This window comes from Leiobunum rupestre, chromosome 2 (genome assembly GCF_980474605.1).
Source record: "Leiobunum rupestre chromosome 2, qqLeiRupe1.1.hap1, whole genome shotgun sequence".
NCBI classification, from domain to species: Eukaryota; Metazoa; Arthropoda; class Arachnida; order Opiliones; family Sclerosomatidae; genus Leiobunum; species Leiobunum rupestre.
The window spans coordinates 42,647,097-42,669,669 of NC_143385.1; the positions used below are offsets into that span (position 1 = coordinate 42,647,097).

At 38.1% G+C, this 22,573-nt stretch overlaps 1 protein-coding gene across 1 annotated transcript; it reads right to left on the minus strand.

The window, feature by feature from the left end:
• Window positions 1-16,823: 16,823 nt before the first annotated feature.
• LOC149957557 (uncharacterized) lies at window positions 16,824-22,250 on the minus strand. The gene has a single exon (XM_090167089.1). The coding sequence runs from the start codon at window positions 22,248-22,250 to the stop codon at window positions 16,824-16,826; it is 5,427 nt and encodes a 1,808-aa protein (XP_090023215.1).
• Between the last annotated feature and the right edge of the window lie 323 nt (window positions 22,251-22,573).

A 22,573-nucleotide genomic window follows, 5' to 3' on the forward strand; every position in this document is an offset into this window, starting at 1 on the left:
TAATTCATGTCTAGGATTTTTTATTTGCATTTATTATTATCGGCTTCGTTGGGTGGTCGTCATGAACCCACGCAGTTTTTATTAGTGCTTTCACTTATAGTTTTGGTTTTCGCTTTAACTTTTGTTTTCCATATACATTTGATTGTTTATGACCTATAATACAATGGGTTGGTTTTGGTCTATAAAATAGTATTTTTTTCGTTTCGTGGGCGTTCTAATAATTTAAAATTTTGTATTTTCTATTTCTCATTTTGTTGCTTTGTTAATTTATTATCGTTTTGGGTCTAAAGTTGGTTTTTGTTCTATTGATATTGGAAAATTGTTTAACGCAATAACATTTGTAATATTTATTATAATTATATTAAAAAAAATTTACTGGTTGGGATAAAACGGGTTTGAGTTTTTCTGGAGGACGCTTTGAATATGGCGAAATATCGTTGAGGCCCGTGTCATGTTGTTAATACGCCCATGGGCAAATTCTTCCGAGGACAGGTATATTTTGGCAAGCTTGCCAACTTGTTTTTAAAATGAATTTGGGAGAGATCAAAATCAGCTAAAATGTTTACATTTGAATATTTCAAATGTCTAACCGTTTATTATTATTATTATTGTATCTCAAAAAGCGCGACATTACGTGATTAAATTTTGCATGTTTTTTATCTCGCGCTGAATAAAACAGTACTATACGAATAGAATATACAAACAAGAAATGCTTAAATGGGGCTACTATTTAATTTAGGTTATTAGTTTTTTTTCATTTTATTTAATGTTAGGTATACAATTCTCAATTTTTATACATAGGCATGACGCGGATAATTTTACAGGTAGTTAAGGCTTTAACACCTTCATTTCTTTCCTGGTAATAATGATCATTTTTCACGGCAGAGGATCGAACCCTTATAATTCTGTCGCCAGACAATCGATCTGGATCTTGTAGAAGCCTGAGCTCAGACGTTTTCCTAGTGACCATTTTTTTGTTTTTAAAAAGCATTCTACGAACAGAACGCTAATATTTATGCTGACCTCCGGAGAATCAATAGTATTTTCGGGAACTGTACTTGTATTAAGTAACACAATTTCATCTTGGTCAACTTCTTCATATATATTTTGCGGCGAGCTAGCAATTTGAGTATTAGATTTCTTGACCGACTCCCAATCCGCCGATTCCATATTTGAACTCTCTAAATCTCTTAACGCAACTTTAATTTCGACGTTATTGAAATATTTCATTGCTCTAACTTTACTCTCGGCGAGAATTAAATGATTTTGGCATTGTTGATATTTTTTGTCATTTGGAATAACGAAACGATCCTTTTCCGGAAATTCCATTTGGACATCCAATCTTCGTAATCTAAAGAGTAACTCGTTCACTGAAAATTTTACAAACGTGGAAAAAACCGACGATAAACTTCTCGCAGTTCTGAAAAAACTCTCGCACTGTTGACTTCCCAACAGATTTGGGAGAAAACTGTCGGTTTTATTTTTGTATAATAGATCACTATACAAAATGAGCAAAGAATATGCATTTATCTCAGCGCAAAGATTAGCATTTCTTGAAATAAAATTATCGCTAATAGTATATTCTTTATGCTCTACAAGCCAAGCTTTCCAACCCTGAAAAAAATACACTGCACAGCATAATTAACTAATTCTTTGAGATGGCGTTAAAGTTTCAGCCAAAAAGGGCTCAACAGAGAATGGCGCCATTTTGAGATAAGTGCAAGTTGCTAGTGACTGCGGGATTCCCTCAACACATTCAATAACCTTTTTTGAAAATATTTGTTTCGCCGCATTAAAGTTTTGACAATCTTTCACGTCTAAGTCAGAGGCTCTTAAGCCATGATCCAATTTCGAGTAAACCGTCGCAAAAATATCGAAAGAACCTTGACTGCATATTGAATTGTATATGGCATATTGTAATCTGCGCTTAATATTTTATATTTTCGGAGATGGCGTTTGCACTGTAAATGTAACTCATGGCTTGCAAGTACTTCGGGTCTCCGTCGGAACATAATTCCAAAACCGTTACTCAATGGGCCTTTAACTTACTCGAAAGATACGCCCATCTTTTTTTAAAAACGTCTTTTCCATACTTATCTGTTCCAAACATTGTTAAGCAATACGGTGGTAATTTTTCATATCAAGTAGCACCATTTCTTAAAATATAACATTATTAATTGCTCATTGAAAAAAAACTCTACTTTCACCATCAAATATCAGAAACAAAATCTTGTGGCGGGGAATTAACGATCGAGGGCGTTCATGCCCCCTCAGTCCCCGTTGTTCCAACACCCCTGGGCAAGAATAGCTTGGTGAGAGCAAGGGGAATCACAAAAATGGGGGTACATTACTAGCATGACGCATCAAGAAACAGTAAACTACAGCTTGATCTACAGTAGAGGTCGAATATTTAATCATGTCACTTGTGCAGCAATGAAGCAAGCTCTTTCGTAACGCAGCCTATCAGGAAAATCGGAATAGAATATATGGTAAGCGAACCATTCCAAATCCAAGTAGATAATCAAGCCGCTATTTGTCTGGCTTAAAATCCAATTATACCCGACCGAAGTAAGATATAGTGGAAGAGAAGATCTATTTCGAATGCGAACCGACATATGACAACCTCGCTGACATGTCAACTATAAAGGCATGTGTGCGACACCGTCAGAAACTAGGACTCAAACTTTGACGTTTTAAGTCCGTTAAAGAAAATTGTTGAAATATAATATATATTCATGCAAGACCCAAAATGAAGATGGCGCCACGGTGTCTTTCAAGTAAAATAAAATCAGTAAAAGAACTTTGTAGTCTCGTTTCTGTTAGCTTCGCAAATCTGACTCGCACTTTTTCTATTTTGTAGTTATTAAACGTTGTGTTATTTTCATTACACTGTGTTTCTTCATATTTTCGCACTAATCTAAATAAGATTTTTCCCTTCTCACCCTATCATTGAAGAGTTTAGTAAAATAGGGCGAAAGCACTTAGTATTTGTAAGGGACACTGGTGAAGCTATAAAATTAGTCCTTTAAGCAAAGCACCTTCTTAAAATGAAGCGACATGGTACTACCACCAGCTGGATATCGTTCTCGCGAAAGGAACCGGAAGTTGGGGAGGGGGTGATTTCGCTTCATTTGTCATTTCAAGGTGACAACAAATTGTCTGTGTTTAAAGCAGAAAGGATTTAGTCAGGTTTGTCCGAAAATTACTGGATCTGTGGTTGATATTGTAGAAAAGAATTTGTTCTTTCTCGTGGTTACGAGCTTTTTTAAGTACGGGTTTTCTATCAGAATTTGCATAATGTCGAAGCTTTTAATGAGATGTGAATAAACATAAGAAAAATACACTTGTTTCTTTAACCTATTTTGTAAATTGTTTCCTATCCGCGATATGAAACCAAAAAATAAATATATCCTAACGGAAAAAAATTACTTAAAAATAATTTTTTGAAATCTCTAGTTTATTACTATTTGATAAACGTATTTTTTTTATTTAAATTAAAAAAAGAGATCAGTTTAAAAATGCGTATACGGTTAAGAGGCAGGGAACGTGTTTTCCCAGCTAGAAAATACAACCAGAGGATGCGGGGCTACTAGCGCGGTCCCGTAATCCGAAGCGTCTGAGAGGCAGATAATGAGGCGGGCCTTAGAGCACGACCACCAAATCAGTGGCGTAGCTGATGGTCCGCAGGGCCCGCGGTGCGGGGGGGGCCTCGAGCTTCGGAGGGGGGCCCGCTAACAATAAAAAAATTAAAAAGGGGGGCCTCATAGAGAATTTTGCACCAAATCCCCAGTAGTCCTTCCGCCACGGGTGTCCCGTCCCTATTGTCAAATATCCCCTGTTAGCTAGGCTTTGACGCAAATCTCAGAGTAAACATCTTCTTGACGCTACCTGATAATACGAATTTCAGAAATTTGAAACAATTCCCCAAGATTTAAATTAACCACATCTTATGGAATGAAAAATCTTTTTTTGGCGAACAAAAAAATAATAGCAATTTAAACCATTTAATAATAGTAGTGCCCAAATCTAGCTTTAATTTTTTAAAGATGTTTAACTGTACTAAAAGCTACGGAATTAATTTTATTTAGTCCACTTGGGATCAACACAAAATTACACTCCTCAAACGTCGTTGCCCGTGTGAATTCGATCTCTTCTGATTTTTTTAAAAAAATAATTAATTATCCCAGTCATTGATCCTTGGGGAAAGAAGGAGGGGCATGTTGCTTAAGAAAGAGGCGCGGTTCGCGGCTGAGCAACTATTGTCTCTATGTCCGCTCGGAGAGGTAAAAACGCTTCCGTATATCCAAAACCACGTAACCACCTGACTATGTACACAAGCCGCAAAGAAAAGTGATACGTGTTTTTGGAAATAGCGGCGTTTTAGCAAACGTTTTACCAAATTTAAAAACTGCGAACGTGGTGATTGCACTTTGCCCCGGGAAGTGCGAACGTATTTCTGCAGCGAACAAGAGACATACACACACACCCACCATACCCCTCCCGAATCCACACATACACACAGACACACAGACAGACACGGTGATTATAAAACCTCTCCTTGGGAACATAGGCCAGAAGGCCAAGGAAATCATTCCAGCAATAAGATAAGTACCTTAAACTTAACCCAAGCCCACTAGCAGGAGAGCAATGGATTCGTTCCAATAGGTTGAGTAAAGTCTCGCTAAGTGCTGTGGGCAGGTTGGTATTTAATCCACCACAATAAGACCACGAATAAGAACCATCGTAGTTATAACAAACTCTAGCTCGTAACCTTCTGTAAGACATTGAAAATTAGCTGCGCAGTGCACTGTAGTTTATGGTTGCGAAATCTTAGGGTATTGTTTTTATATTACTTGTATAGTTATAGGCCATGATGTTATCTGTCATTTAGTTGTTGTTGTTGTGTAGGCTTACATCCATTTTTAGAATTATTCTAATCAGATTTAAATGTTGTATTAAATATCAGTTTCATCTTGTTAATCGAGATTCTTCGTAGTGAATAGTCCTATTTTAAATAGAGTGGGGAGTGTTTTACGACACAGCTGAATCTACATTTTTGCCCCTAAAATTTATTTTGACCACCATTGTGCAGTCATCGAGTTTGGCGGTAGTAAGCTGAGTGAGGGTGAGATTGCAGTTCTGCTACGAAATTCAACTAAAACTGCGAGTAATTTCCTTTTTATAACCTTTAAATAAGCTTTAAATAAACGTTTAAGATTCACATTTTAAATTAAAAATAATATTAGGCGTGGACATGAAAAGGAATTGTCTTATAACGAAAATATACATTTAAAGATCTTAAGCCTTTGACTCAATGGCTAACAAACATCCAAGGCCTGTTCATCCTCGCTGTACCTATGCCAAATGTTTTAACAACAACAACAAATAGTAACAGCATTATTTTCCCAATTTCTGGTTATAAAAATTGTATCTCAGAAGTAAATAAACCGAATAAGGTTTAATTGTGATATTTGGTGTGATATGGCTCTCAATTTAGATATTTTTTCTTTTGAAGAAAGGTTGCCACGTTTGCCTTTAAAATAGCATTTTTACATTTTAAGTAATGAATTTGTTTAATTCAAAAGTATTGTTCAATAAATTTATTAGAAAGCATATAGGCTATTGTTTAACATAATTTCAAATTTTAATTAGAAAGGAATATATCGCTAGCTTATTTTAAAAACCATAAAGTTTCGTGGTTTTGGAAATAAGTTTTTTACTGTTTTTAAAATTGAAAAGGCCCAATTACCCAATGGTTTGTATTAGCACCATAAGTAACATAATAAACGAGCCAGTCTCCGAGATGTTCAAGAAAAAATTAAGTAACGTACCTAGAATGTGCCTGTCTCACGTATTCAAAACAACACCTTAAGTAAGTCACTATTCTTAACCCATAGTTGATACGTGATTCAAAACAACACCTTAAGTAAGTCACTATTCTTAACCCATAGTTGATACGTGATCCAAAACAACACCTTAAGTAAGTCACTATTCTTAACCCAAAGTTGATACGTGATTCAAAACAACACCTTAAGTAAGTCCCTATTCTTAACCCATAGTTGATACGTGATTCAAAACAACACCTTAAGTAAGTCACTATTCTTAACCCATAGTTGATACGTGTAGGATTAAAAATTAATCTCGCAAAAGAAATTCTAAAGCGCATTACTTCCTTTACTAGTAAAAAGCCAAAAGTTTCCCGTTCACATTCGCCCAAACCGTTCCTCTACATTATTCAGCTAATAACAACACGTCAAATAATGTACTTAATTTAGAATAATTTAACCTTCTTAATTTTATAGCCACAAAAAGTTATCTGCTGCAAACTACTGACCTTCACCAAACATGAAACTCACTAACGGCCAAATTTTACACATTAACGTTCTTAAAAGTATCCGGAATCAGGCGGGTCCGAAATTTAACGAGATTTAAATCTTAATATGTGCAACGCATATAAAAATAAGTAACTTTCGTTGTTAAATTCGTTGAGAAAACCAAATGTTGAAATAGACAATATAATCGCTTAATTTTGATTAAAAAAATTATTAAATTAAAAAAATTACGGGTCTACACCGTGTTAGGTAAAAGTGTCAAGCAAAACTGATTTGCATAACTTCTTATTATATTGTTTATGTCATAAGTGCAAAGTTTGAGACATATTATGGTCTCAGTAGTGTTTGCTCTAAGAATACAAATGTCAAAGAGAGTTTGATATTTGTTCGAACTTTGAGTGAAATGCGTCGACAAAATTTTCCCACTTTATCAGCTTCCCTATCTTTTCTTAATTTGACACTTTTCAGTTGTTTTGAAAGTTTTAAGGATTAAATTTCAATGAGCATAAATTTTGCTATGAAACAGAAGCCTAACAAATTGTATCCATAGATACAAGTAGCGTAACAAATAGTAGCTATGGAAACGACAAGTGAAGAAAAGGATTGAATAAATCGAAATTAACATTTAGCAATTACAAGTTAGAATACATTATTACGTATGTACTTTTAATTTATTCGTAAATGATGTCGTCAAGGATAATAAAACATATTATCTTAAACTTTCAAGACTGTGTCATTTCCTATTTCTTGGACTATTACTTATAAATTATTCAAATTCAGTTACATGAAATGGATTTTCTCAAACAGGAAAATCTTAAATACTAAAAGGTGTCGAAACAAAGTTTATACATCAAAATGGTTCGTATCCATAATATTTAAAACTTATGTTTTTTTCTTTAACATCCTAATTAAAGTATTTAAAGAACAAGATTTTCTTCAAGGTATATAAACCAGTCGTGACGACAAAGTTATTTCGTTACTGTTTAGGAAACCCGTTATTGGTTTCGCTTATTAAAATGCAAGGCTAGGACAATTTTTCGAATAAATCCCAAATTGTGGTTTCTATAATTTGTCAATAATTACGAAAATTGTTTGTAGACTTTGCATAACTGTAAAGGTTAAATATGTTAAAACGTTTTTTTTCATCAAAGTAGCGTATAAAATATTTCTTGATAATGTATTTGTTTACTAATGATATTTTAGCAATAACAGAATAATTTCATAATGATGAAAACTTCTCAAACCATAAAATTATCTTGCAAATTTGAAGTAAATATGTTTTTTTTATTAAATAGTTACTTCTTGAAACATATTTTAATGAAACGTAATAAATTTTAAAATATAAAAAAGCGATAAATTGAATTTTAAATCGAATTGATGAAGTTAATATCTTAAGATAAACAATTACTTACTCAAAAGGGAAAATTTTAAATAGATACCGTTGATAAAATCATTGAATAAACAGTTAAAATGTTACTTAGACTTTGGCAGCTCGCAGATTAAGGATTGATCCACTGTTGCTCCACTTGAAATATGAAGGGGTAAAATTTTAATCCTTGTTTTCGTTTCAGATAAAACCACTTTTTTACAAAACGAAAACGGTTAACGAGACCGCACCCTTGTTTGAAGGGTACGCAGGATTCATTGTAGATTTGTTTAATAATTTTGCAGCATCTTTCAAGTGAGTTAAATAAGACATTGAAAGTATTTTTATTGTAATGGATCGTTAAATTAGAAATGATGGAAATAAAACTAAATTCCTTGTTTAGCACAAACAAAAATATCTTAAGAACGTGTATTTTATTTGGGCTTTGGCGAAATAAAATTTCAATCCCGTTTCCTTTTAAAAAAGTGGCATATTATATTTTGGGCTAATTACAAATCCAAACTCTTGAATAACGACCATAAATTAAAACTTCTGTAAATTTATGTGCTATTAGCTTTATGCAGATAAATAAATTGTTATACGCGCAAAAACACGATTTTTAAAAAACAATTTGTATTTAATTTATTTGAATTTATTGATTTTCATTAATTTAATTAACATTGTATTGATAAATGTTATTTCTTTTTATTTTGATGTAGCTTTAGTTACGAAAGAGGAAACGTAAATACACTTTTTCCCTTTATATTTATAAAAAATAGTAACACTTTTCATTTTAGGAAAATTATGACATAAATATCTATCCTCATTCCCTAACGGAAAAACGATTTAAAGAGTACTCGCATACGGCTGAGTTGTACTTCTCAAATAGTTACATTTACTCGAAGCCCTGCAGCGTCCGACATGAAGGTTTTTTCTCCCAACTTATTCACATTCCAGCCTGGGTGCGTATATTCCAACGATTTCCTCACTTAAAAATAAAATATATACAACTACTTGACATCAAACCTCTCATTTTGTCAAAGATATAAACCATGATAACGAGTTATTTCTTTTAGTATTTACTATGGCTTTCTGGTACCGTTGTGACCTTGTCAGCTATCTGTTCGTGGCTTGAAAACAAACCAACAGATTTTAACACTTTTACGTCCCATTTCTGGATGTACTGCGCTCCGATATTTCAAAATAGTAAGTAAATACATGCATATTATAAAAATATAAGATTAAATAGGTAGGAAACTATCCGTTTATTTTAAAACACGTGCTAAAATTTAGTATTAAGGAACTATTTTGAGCTTAATACTACAGGTTTATTTAAGCTACACATATATGGCAAGAAATCGTGAGTAAAACATACGGTTTGCATTTTATAGTTAATTTTTAATTTTTTACTTAAAAAGAAAGACAGAGAAACGTGTCCATTCAATCCTAATCCAATTTGATACTAGTCTAATACCCAAGGCACCACCTTAGGCCCAAGTCATCTAGCTACTTATTATGCCTTTAAACTGGTGGCCGGATTACATACCCCCATGCTTAAAAATAATTTTTTAATAATGACTTTAGGGTTTTCACACTCATTTTGAATAGAGGCCTACGAAGTTAAAACACCTTAATTGATGAAAATTTATCTGCTTTGGGCCATATAGCTGCAAATAGCTATTTAATTATGAATATTTCAGATCTAATATAAGATTTAAGATATACAGGCTGTTTTGAATTACTCTGACTGGGCATTTTTTTCAGAAACTGCAAGAGAGAGAGAGAGTTGCGAAATTTTCAGGGTATTATTTCTAGTGCGGGATCCCTTTAAATTCTGAATTTCAGAAAAATCGGGGTGCTGAGAAAACGTTTTAATGATAAATTTGTAGATTGCTGTCGAAAATGTTCAAAGAAGTTGGTCTCATTGAAAAATAACACTATTTCCCGAAGATATGAGCTGATGAAAAACAGCTGTCCATAGGGGCCAATAGCCTTCGCATTTTTGTACGTAAATGAAAGAAATGTCTGAAAGATTTAATTGAACATTTTATTCGAATAAACATAAGAATTTTACAAGTTCTATGATACCTCCGTTTGCCGCGATACATGTTTGGGCACGATGAAGCGTGTTTTGAAACGAGCGTCTGATCATATCAGGAGTGACAAGTTTGAAGGTTGCAATGATTCGGTGACGCAAATCTTCGATGTTCTCAAAGGGCGTCACGTAAACTTGTGCTTTGATGAACCCCGACAAGAAAAAGTCCATCGGAGTTAGGTCCGGAGACCTCGCAGGCCATCGAACCTGACCGGTTCCTGCCAACCCAACGCTAAGGGATCTCGTTGTTAAGATGCTCAACTACACATCTAGGTACGTGGGGTAGTGCGCCGTCATGTTGGTACCACATTTGTTTGTAAGCTTCCAGCGGAATATCTTCTAAAGCTTCTGCTATTTCGTTCTGCAAAAGTGCCAAGTAGCGTTGTCCATTAAGACGAGCTGGGAGGAAAAATGGGCCAATAACTCGATTCCCGAGCAAACCCGCCCAAACATTCAGTCGGAGTTGTTATTGATGATGGTGAGGAAAACCCAAGTGAGGATTTTCGTCAAACCACATGAGCGTGTTTTGATGGTTGAAAGGCCCATATCTCCCAAAGGAACACTCGTCGGTCAGCAGCATTTGATTCATGAAATTTGGGTTCTCATCAGACATGGTTATTAGCCAGTTGCAGAAATCAAATCTACGTTCCATATCTCCTTCGTGCATAGCTTGGTGGATGGTCGCTCGATACGGATGTAAGTTGTGATTGTGAAGAGTGGTCCACACGTAGTTCTTCGATAATCCGAGATCGTCGCTTGCACCTCTGACGCTTGTTCGAGGAGACGCAACAAAAAAGGCTAGAACGGTGTCTTCCATGTTGATGTTCGGACGACCTGGCCCACGAAATCTGGGATTGACGTTTCCGTAAGTCTGAAAGTCACGAAAAGCTCCAAGAACGGTGTTGTGGCTTGGTCTTCTATCTGGATATTGAACGGTGAACATTTCACTAACCCTATGCGCGTTACGATTGGCTTCACCGTTAAATAACTCGATTATAAAAGCACGCTGATCACGATAATTAGACTCAATAAACGTTAGAAAATGGTAGAAAACAAATATATTACACATTAAATACTAATTGAAAACTTGACCTTTGTTCGTAGTTTCCCTACTGATACGGTTTTACGCCTACTGTAGGCCTGGGCCTACTTGAAATTTTGGTAGGGGCCTATAAAAGTCGTCTTAAGGGGCCTCCAAAATGTAATATATGGGCCTCCAAATTATTTAATATAAAAAAATTCTGTAATTTGTTTGCGAAATAATTTATTTATTTATTAATTTTCCAATATTCAACGCGGGTGATTAGCTTAACGACAGTGCTGTTTTTATTCCTTTCAAAGGTATGAGTCACTTTTCTTTTACAGTAGTTTATTTTTTAGTTTTAATTTTTCGCGAGCGCTACTATATTTAAATTGTATCTTTAATTTTATCTTTACGTACATTCATTTTCGTAAAGTTGTAAGTTCTGATGTAAGAGATGTACATGCGAAGTACCGAAGGTATGAATGTAAATTGATAAACTGGAATTCAGTGGTAGAAATTAGTAAATAACCACTCATTTGTTAAGTGTTATCGGTACACAAAGAAGAATCAACACACACTCAGTTTTTAGTAATGTGTAAATTCATAATTAACTCTATTATTTCGTCGCGTACCCATTTTACCCAAAAATTTATCCACTTAATTGCTTCAAAAAAATTAAATAATCCACGTGGATGGATTTGAAAAAATTGTGGTGGGGGGGGGGCTCCAAATGGTTGGCCTACCTCCCCAAAAATCCTGGCGCCGCTACTGACTGTAGGCCTAAATTAGCGTTTTGGTAAATTACATGATTTTTTTAAGGAATTAAATATTTTAACGTGATTTCTTTCATTGACGTACAAAAATGCGAAGGCTATTTTATTGATAGCTTGTTTTTTTCATCAGCTCATATCTACTTGTAAAAGTATTCTTTTCCAATGAAATATTTGTTACAAAAACCCGAAATTATTTCAGATTTTTCTGAAATTTAGGATTTAAAGCGACCCCACCCTGAAAATTTCGCAACTCTATCTCTTGCAGTTTCTGAAAAAAATGCCCAGTCAGAGCAATTCAAAACACCCTGTATATTTATAATTTTTCTATTTTCAAACTAAAACTTTTCTATCAATGCTACCAAAAAGCTACTATTATCACTGTTAATTCAAAATTAAAATTTTTAACTATATCTCGATGAAGGTTTTTTCAGAAATAGCAAACATAAGTATGTAACAAAATATTTTACAAAACAGACTCCTAATGGCAAAAATGAACTGATTTCTTTCAAACTAAAATAATTTAATTATTGTTCACGTGGATAAAATCGCATTTAATAGTTCCGGTACTATAGAAATCTCTCTTTGCTGTTTTTAAATTATCTACAGCTTGGTGAAAGCCTCGTATAATGTAACGCGGCTTCACATACTACGTGTTAATTGATACTTTTAACAAATTTGAATAGTTATATTGATGAATATCTACCAAACTAGAACATCGCATCAAATCAGGCACCTGGAACGCTAACTCTGTATTAACATTTCTCAATTTAAAATAGATTTCATCAATAAAATAAACAACCAAATTTCTGCCGTTATGCTAAATATTTGGTTTGTCATCTGTTTTTTAAGCAACTCGTTACTTTTCTGCTCCATAACTGCACACGTGATTTTTGGAGACTCAATTTTCATAAACAATATAGAGGATATACTTAAAGTTAAAAATTTAAAATATTTTCATTGGGAATCAAGTGCTATGGACGAATTCTTTGAGGTGGGTATTATATCCTTCTGACCTAATGTGACGAAACATCGAGTGCACTCAATTATAATTAGCCTTTTTCAAAATCATATGGTGAGCGTGAGCGTTTAGCTATAGTCTGGGCCCTTGAGAAATTTCGCCCCTTCGTCGAGGGTGCGGAATTTACAGTGTGGACTGACCATAATGCACTTACTTGGTTACTTTCAACTAAGGATCCAACTGGCAAATTTGCTAGATGGATCACGAAACTTCAGGCTCTAAATTTCCCCATTAAGTATATAACCGGTAAAAGTAACGTCGTGGCGGACGCTTTGTCCCGTATTCCTGGCGCGCAACAAGAGATGCTGGCATCTCCTGAGGGTTACGTGTCAATGGCCGAAGCAAGCGGTGTGGCTAGAGCATCCGTTCTCTATCCCACTGCTGTGTGCGAAGTGGCGGGCTGGTCGTCCCATTGTTGCACCTTCTGCTGGGTTGAGCGGCTTGCGTCGAGGGTGCGACCATCAGTAGTGGGGTTCTGCTACCCATGCTGGTTTTGTCACCTGTCCGGGCTTGTGGACGCTGGCGTAGGGCATTCTGATGATAGGCCTCCGGTGGTGTGGTTCTTTTCTTACCGGTACACCGGGCTATAAATTCTGACAACATGTGGCAGATACCGTGGATAAACTTATCGAATAAGATCGGGAATTTATTATTGAACATCAGAAGTCAGATCCTAAACTTAATAATAATAATAATAATAATTAGCTAGGCTAATACCCAAGGCACCACCTTTGGCCTAAGTCATCAAGCGACGTTTGAAGCCTTTAATTCAGGTGGCCGGGTTACACTGCGTAGGAGGGTGGTGGCAAGCCCTGCATGCCACTCGATCGAGCCAACAGCTCCCTACACTAACTATTACCGTTAACCTGAACAAGTTTTTATGATTTAAATCAGTGTAAATTTTTTTAGGTTCGGGTGTTTTGCCGTCGGACCGCGCAACCAGTCGTTGGGTTAAAAAGGTCGCTCCTTTTTGCGAGGTCAGGGATGGGTTACTGTACAGGCTCATTGAAGCGAAGCACTCTTCCGAATCATGGTTCCTAAGTCGTTAGTTAGCAGAGTATTACCAGTTAGTCATGACATTCCTAGCAGTGGCCACCAAGGCGCCAGCCAAACACTCTACCGAGTAAGAAAAACCTACACGTGGGAGGGCATGACGAGTGACGTTCTAAAATACGTACGCTCCTGTAAGATTTGTCAATCGCATAATTTTCCAAACAGTAAACCATTAGGGTTAATGCAACGCAGTAAGACTGGTGACCCCTGGGACGTCATGGGCGTCGATCTGAAAGGTCCCTTCCCTAGAAGTCGAAAAGTTCATACATTTATTTTGGTGGTCGTGGATTACATGACTAATTGGGTGGAGGTATTCCCTGTGAGGCATCCAACCGCTAAGCTTATTGTCGATAGGTTAGTCGAGGAGGTGTTCACCAGGTATGGGCTTTCAATGGTTGTTTTAAGCGATAATGGAAGCCAATTCACGTCAAAATTGTTGCAAAATACGTTAGAAACATTAGGGGTTAAGCAAAGGTTTATGGCCGTATACCACCCACAATCCAATCAGTCAGAACGTGTAAATAGAAACTTGGCATTTATGATTTCGGCCTACGTTAAGGAACATCACGATCGTTGGGATATTCACCTACAACAGTTCGCCACGGCTATGCGCTCCGCGATTCATTTCAATTCAATTCAATTTTATTTAATAATTTTGTTTTACATAGGTTTATTGGGGCTAAGTCATGGTTGACTTGTGAGCCCTACAATTTGTTAGTTAAAATATTTTACTATATCGATATTTATATTAACATTTTAAGCATAAACGTTAGAAAAATAAACAATATTAATTATAAGAAAAAACAAAAAATAACAAGTTGGCGAGCCAAAATATACCTCTCCTCGGAAGCATTGTCCCTAGTGGTATTAATTTCTCGAGATAACCCTCTATGTTATATCTCCCCAATTCAAAGTTATTTACTAATAACGTAATCCTGGTTCAATCCCACCCGGTATAAAATTTTAATTTGAATTATAATAATTGAAACGAAACAACCGAGATTAATTTGTTCAGAATATTAGAAATTAAGTAGTTACAACAGTGAGTTAGACGAACTAGAACAACGCACAATTGAATTTAACCCTATTTACAGAAAATTTTTATCAGTTAAATGTAATACGAAGCAAACTTTAATAAAAGAAATATCTACAGAGGGTATTTGTATTTTTATCGCTTACGATATAACAACACAGAAAACCTTCTTTAAACCACTTCACACGAAAAAATGATAATTAAAGCCAACAATACCGCCCAAAAGCTCAACACAGTCAAAATTAAAATACAACTAGCGGTATTAATTTCTCGAGATGACCCTCAGAGTTATATCTCCCCAATTCAGAGTTATTTACTAATAACGTAATCCCGGTTCAATCCCGCCCGGTATAAAATTTTAATTTGAATTAAAATAATTGAGACGAAACAACCGAGATTAATTTATTCAGAATATTATGAATTAAGTAGTTACAACAGTGAGTTAGACGTACTAAAACAACGCACAATTGACTTTAACCCTATTTACGGTACAAGTTTAGCAGTTAAATATAATACGAAGCCAATTTTAATGAAAGAAATATCTACAGAGGGTATTTGTATTTTTGTCGCTTACGAAATACTTGCCGCATAGTTAACGCTCATTTTATTTCAACGTTCGCCCGATCAAGATACCATACCGTAGATATCTGGTAGTGGACGACTCGTAGACTGTCGGAACCATCCTGTTGACGTTGGGACACATACCGCATGAAAAAGACCAAAACCGTCCAATTTCCAATATCATATAATGACTCGCACACCCAGGATATCAATGACTGCATTAGGAATCGTAGATATCCAAATATCCACACCACCAAAAAACTTATTAACAAGAAGCGAAAAACTGACCATTCACAAAGCACAGAAAGCCATTTGACTAAACGTATATCAATAAATGACCGTAGAGGGAATAGTTAGGGTTCTTTATAAATAAACACAAACGAACCCAATTGATGAACTGCATTAAACATCTTAATCAGCCGAGAAAACGTTTTAAGTAAATTACGACCGAGTTGAAAACCAGACCAACTCGATATGTTGTTAATAAATGAATTATTAAGCTTGAAAACCAATACGCTAAACCTAATAGATAAGAATATACGACTGAAAAAACTAAATAAATTACAAAAAACTAACGGGTTCTACCCTTTATCTTATCTGCTGACTGCGCTAAAACAAGATTTGACCATTAAATTTTTTGAAAATGCGACGTATACACTTTGAAGGTTCCGTCAAAAATTATCCTTTCCCAAACGTAAAGGTTCTCAAAACATTAATACACAAAAAATAAGAAAAAAGGTTCCTCCAAAAAATGAACCATTTTGCGGAAGAAGTAAATAATTTTAAAAGAATAAAAGATAAATCAAATATACAACCGCAAAAATAAAACGTCAAATAATAGAAGAAACAATCTTAAACTCCATTCATTAAAATAAAACGTCAAATAATAGAAGAAAAAATCTTTAACTCCATTCATTAAAAAAACACTAAACAAAAGTATCAAATTGAAATAAAGCAACTTATTATATTAAACAAGATTAAGTCTTTATAATTTTTTCGTAAAAAAACCACATTAGGCCTTCACAATTTCATTCGTAAAAAAATTCAAGACTTTGTTAACTATTATGCTTACAATGAGTGTCTTATTTGCAGTATAGCTTGAAGTTATCGTTGGTTCTGTGGTTGTTACAGCGAGAACGCGAAATTAAATATAAAACTGAATTTATCTAAAAAAGGGGTGAAACAACCGGGAAGGGTTCGTACAATTAGTAGCCGCGATTGATTTCTACAATAAACGATCGAAAATAGTTGGTTACAATGGGCGGAGACAGGCACCAAATTAAATAACATTCTACTCTCCTTCACAATAAAAATGCAACTGACTCTTTATTTAATTTCCAAAAAAAATCGTTCGCGGTTTACATGGCGCGCGTTATTTTTACCTTGCAGCTCGCGTCCCATATTTTATGTGAATTCGCGCGCTCAATTTCGAATATACAAACGCGTAAAGGGTAATTATTTGAATTAGTAAAATAACAAAAATTATATATGTTGAAATGAGATGTGATTTAACATTCTCCCCGCGATTGAACTATTTTTTTTGTTCAATAATTTTAAAAAGGTCCATGTTAAAGTTCTAAATGGTAGAGAAGCTGGATCGGTCTGCGTAGCTTAGTTCTGTCCGGTAATCTCACCATGCAAGATCTGATATGTCCGTCGCGACCTTTAAAAGTCTCGTCTATGATGCCTAGTTTCCAGCTGAGGCGTGGCATTTTCTCTTCTCCGATGAGCACGACGTCTCCGGCTTGAAGAGGGGTTGTAGATTGGTTTGCGGTTCGATGGTGAGCGGACCTGAGTTGTAGGAGATACTCAGACCTCCAACGTTTCCAGAAACTCTCGATGAGGGTTTGGCGGTACTTCAACCGGCGAGTGAGTTTCACTTGGTTGACGGGAAGATTTATGAGCTTGGGGTAGGTTCTAGACGGTAAACTGGCTGTTCGGTCCCCGATGAGAAAGTGATTTGGAGTTAATGGCGCTGGCTCGTTGGGATCCTCGGAGACGAAGGTGATTGGACGCGAGTTGATCGCCGCTTCTGCTTCCGCGAGTATAGGGGAAATTTCTTCGAAAGAGAGTTTGGCGTTTCCGATTGTTTTGCGAAGAGCGTTTTTAACGGAGCCCACTAGTCGCTCCCAAAAGCCACCCCACCAGGCGGCGCGATCCGCGATGTAAGTCCAAGAGATTTGGAGGTTTCCAAAATAACGCCTGACTTCTGGGCTATCTACGTTTTGCAAAAGTTCACTGAGGTCGGTTTTGGCGCGTTTGAAAGTTTTTGCGTTGTCGGAATAGATGCGTTTGACCATACCGCGACGACTTATAAAAATCCGAAGTACAAGGAGAAATTTGTCTGTCGACTGGTCTGAGACCAGCTCAAGATGAACTGCTCTCGTGACAGCACACGTGAATAAAGCAACGTAACTTTTGCTTCCGTCTCTCGCGTAGAGAGGTCCTGCAAAATCCAATCCGCAGCTTTCGAAAACTGGGGTTTGGGTTGTCCGGAACTCTGGGAGGGGTGCCATCACCGCGTTCGAAGGTTTGGCACGAAAATATTTGCAAACGTTGCAACCTTTCAAAACCGATTTTACGAAATTACGTGACTTGATGATCCAAAATTTATCGCGTAACGAAACGGTGGTAATAACGACTCCAGCGTGCATTACCCTCTCGTGCGCGTTTCGAACTAGAAGGTCGGTGTAAGGATGATTTGGCGCAAGAATCCAAGGATGTCTTTCTGAGTGTGAGAGTCCGCTTCCTCTCAGTCGTCCTCCTAAGCGCAGAAGTCCGTCCGAGTCGAGGTGTGGGTGAAGAGTCAGGATTTTAGAATTCTTGTCGATACTCGAGTTTTTGGCGAGGCGTTCGATTTCTTGCGGGAACTGTTCTTTTTGGGTAGTGCGAACCCAGTAGATTTCAGCGAGGCTTATTTCTTCGGCGGAAAGCTCCCCTGTAATGCGTTGATCTTTAAAGCGAAGGTTGTGTAGGTAGCGGCGAATCCAGCCAGTATGGCGATAGAGATTTTTTAAGGAGTTGAATGTGCGAATGTTAATCGGCGATTCGTCATTCGTTGAAGAAATGGTTAGCGTGAGCACCCTGTTGCGTAGCTCCTCTTCCACCTCTTCGAAGGTTTCTTCACTAGACGAGGCGTCTTTAAGGTTAGCGGTTTCTTTAAGCCAACTTGGGACGTGCCACCAGAATTGGTCTTGGGCTAAGTTTAACACATGGCATCCGCGTGTCGGAAGATCGGCGGGATTTTCGGTACCTTTGCAGTGGTTCCAAAACATAGGATTGGAAATAGATTGGATTTCTCTTACTCGGTTCGCGATGAAGGGTTTCCAACGATCAGCTGTTCCTTTGATCCATCCTAGGGTTACATTTGAATCGCTCCACATGAAAATTTTCTTTGGTTTTAGCTCCGGTTTCGCCAGCAGGTGTTTTACGAGTCTGGCAGCTAAGAGCGCTCCCATCAGCTCGAGTCTGGGTAGAGTTAGCTTTTTGAGCGGAGCCACTCTCGATTTAGAGGTAATGAGATTGGTTGCAATGTTTCCTCCTTTGCTTCGGAACCGGATATACGCTACAGCGGCATAGGCTTTTTGGCTGGCGTCTGAAGAGCAGTGGACTTCGAGGCTTTCCTTGTCCAGTTTGTTGGTGCCTTGAAAGTAATACCAAGGAATGACGACCTTTCTCAGATCTCGTAGTTCACAGCACCATGATTCGAATACTTCGGCTAAATCCGCTGTAAGTGGCTCGTCCCAAGGTAAGCCATTTTCCCAAAGTCGCTGGAAAAGTAGCTTGGCTCGAATGGTGAAAGGTGAAAGAAATCCCAAGGGGTCGAAAATCTTCGCGACAGATTTTAGGACCCATCTCTTGGTACTTTCTCGGCTCTGAACGAATTGTAGTAAATCCTTGATCTCAAAAGTCAGAATGTTTCTCGAACTGTCCCATGTGAGACCAAGAACTTTAGTTGTGGCGAAGTCTGTTTGGGTAATTGTGGGCTTCCCATCTTGATTTTTGGTGGCCAATACGTGTCTCAGCCGGGGCGAGTTACTTTGCCATTTGGCGAGCGTCATGCCTGCGTTTCGCATGATTTCGTTCACTTCGGAGATTATCTCCAGTGCTTCTTCGTCTGAATCGGCGCCGGAGATTAAATCGTCGACGTAAAACGAGTCGTTGATCAGTTTGCTCACTCTGGGTTTGACCTCTTGATACTTCTTGGAATGAAGGCGGATCGTAGCGGCCAGTAGAAAAGGGCTGGAAGTGGCGCCGAATGGAACACGTGTCATCCGGTAGGTTTGGAGTGTGTGACTTCCGTAGGGCTTATCAACGTCTAACCAGAGGAATCTCAAAGCGTCCCGATCTTCCTCGTGGATTCCGATTTGCAAAAACGCTTTGGTAATATCACCGGTGAAAGCGATTTTCCTTTCTCGAAAACGAAGCAATATATCAAATAGTTCGGGGTTAAGTTTAGGACCTGTTTCCAGGCAGGAGTTGAGGCTTGACACTCCGGTTGCGTGTGAAGACGCGTCATAAACGATACGAGTTCGCGTAGACGTGCTGGATTCTCGTATCACGGCGCGATGCGGTAAATAGTAGAGTACTTTTCCAGTTTTCCGAGCAAGATCAACCTTTTCGACGATGCCCGTGGTGACTTGATCTTTGATGATGTCATTGTATTCGTTGAAAATAGCCGGATCTTTGCGAAGTTTGAAAACCAGGTTTGATGTGCGTTTGGCTGCGACAGCGTAGTTGTCCCCCAAATTAAAATTGCTCGTCTTGAAAGGTAAACCGACGGTGTAGCGACCGCCTTCAAACACAGTTGTTTGCGCGAATTTATCTAAAATTCGGTTACCAGATTCGGTGTCTTGATCATTGTCGTACACTCCGATAGATTCCAAATTCCAGAAGCTGCGTAGTTGGGTTGAGAGATCTTCATCGTCTTGAAAAACGCGTGAACCGGTGTGTATTAGTGAGACGGCGAGTGTACCAACGTTACGTGATGTCGTTGTAACGGGGCCTTGAAGTGTCCATCCGAAGATTGTTTCCACGGCGGTAAGGGTCGGACTGAAGCGTTCAGTTTTTCCACTCAAGGTAACGGCCCATAGATAATCGGCGCCGATGAGTATGTCAACTGCTCTCGAATCTCGATTTGCGATTTCAAATTCGGGACAATCGGCCATTGGAAGTTTCCGTTTCTCGAATTCCTTGGCGAGGTCGGCGCCCGGTACAGCGAATACCGAACCGCAGATTTCGGGGGTTTCGTAGGCGTCAATGACTACGTTCTTTTCGGGTTTATGGCGACTTCTAAGTTCGACGCGAACTTTTCGTCTTAGCATTCGTTCCGGTTTTGAATTTCCGAAACTATTGGTTTCTAGGACCTCTTCGTATAACACTTGTAGACCAAGTTCTCGTGATAACTTTTCTTTGATAAACGTCACGTGACTCCCGTTGTCGAGGAGACACCGGACTGGTTTTGGTTGTTGGCCCACGGGACGTTGGGCTACCGCTAAGGCGGTCTGGAGGTAAACGGCCCCCGTTTGGTTCCTCGGAACCCCGGCTGCCATTTGAGCGATTCCGTTCGAGTTTTCCGCAGCCCCTTTGTCGTTTCGGTTTCCAAGTTGATCGCAAATGCTGGTGTGATGTCGGTTGTTACAAATTTTACAGGTACGATATTTTGAAGTACAATCACGCGCTTGATGGCGATCTCTCAAACAGATGAAGCAACGTTTTTTTCGAATAAGTAGGGCTTTTTTCTCGTCTACCGTAAGTTGTCTGCACTGCGTGGTAGTGTGGTCATTCTTCTCGCAATATAGGCAAGACCTAGCGTCGGCATTAACGGCGAGTGCGGCGGCTCCATAAGGCGGTTTAGATCCGCGATTATTGTGACGAGAATCCCGCGATTGCGACTGTCTCTCCGATGTTCCGCGATCTTGATCGGCGTCTCTGCGGTCCGAGTTCGTAGCCCTTCCTAAGACGGAAGCACGTTCTCGGCTAGCGATTTCTTTTTGAAGAAAAAACATTAAATCTGTAATTTTCAATTCTTGTACCGCGGCATATTCTCGGCTGAAAGCTAGCGTGATGTCTTCCGGGAGGCGTTGCGTGATGATTGGACAAAGGAGACTTCCATAGTTTTGGTCAATTACGTTTAAGCCTTCTAAACTTCTGAGTTGCGTCATACAGGAATCGTGCAATCTTCTGAGGCCTACTACGTCGCTTGATTTTCTCACGGCGGGAAGGCAGAGTAGGTTGTTCATATGTTCACTAATTATGATTTCTTTACGTCCAAATCTTGTAGTTAGCGTACTGATGGCGGAGTCGTAATTAGCGTCTGACATCGGTAATCCGTCTATGGCCTTTAGTGCGGCGCCGTCTATGTATGATAACAAATAACTGTACTTATCGGTTTTGCTGAGGTTAGGATTATCGTGAATAGCTGTTGCGAAGCGTGCCCAAAAATTCTGCCATTCACTGATTTTTCCGGTAAAGCGGTGGATTTCCAATTTTGGTAACCTTACGCTCGGTGCTACGCCGGTGACCGATTGCGATGGTGGGATGGGTCCCGAGTTAGGGACTCCCGTCTGTGTGTGAACAGGCTGGCTTAAATTGTTAAGCGTGGAAGAGTTCCCAAGTGGCCTAGAATTTGCGACTAAACCTTGTGACATTGAAATCGCCGTGGACGATGCGAGATTTGCCGCTAGCGATGCGGCTTGCGTAGCGAGCTCGAAAGCTTTCTTCCCTCGAAATATAGAGACAATAAGATCGTCGATATAATCTTGAGCGATTTGCTGATCATCCTCCAATTCTTTTTCCGTGGTGAAAAGGGGTTCAATAGATTCGTTTAAACTGACCAGTAGATTTTCCTTGGCTTGAAGGATTTTTACGTAGCCCTCGATGGCGGCGAAGTCTGGCGAAGGTTTCATCAGCTCCAATTCCAAGTTATTCTTCGTCCGTGTAGCGGATTTTTTCGTAGCGGTTCTCTTAGACTTTAAGCGAGTAAATTCATCCATTGTGAAGTTTTATGGGTTCTTACTCGTAAATCGTAGAGCTCGTTCAATGTAGTAAAAAAAAACGTTACCAACTTTCCCGGGTTTCGGCACCACAATGTTACAGCGAGAACGCGAAATTAAATATAAAACTGAATTTATCTAAAAAAGGGGTGAAACAACCGGGAAGGGTTCGTACAATTAGTAGCCACGATTGATTTCTACAATAAACGATCGAAAATAGTTGGTTACAATGGGCGGAGACAGGCACCAAATTAAATAACATTCTACTCTCCTTCACAATAAAAATGCAACTGACTCTTTATTTAATTTAAAAAAAAAATCGT

What these genes read in the sequence shown, in the direction of transcription:
- LOC149957557 (XM_090167089.1), bottom strand. Translation starts at nt 22,250, where the DNA reads ATGGATGAATTTACTCGCTTAAAGTCTAAGAGAACCGCTACGAAAAAA.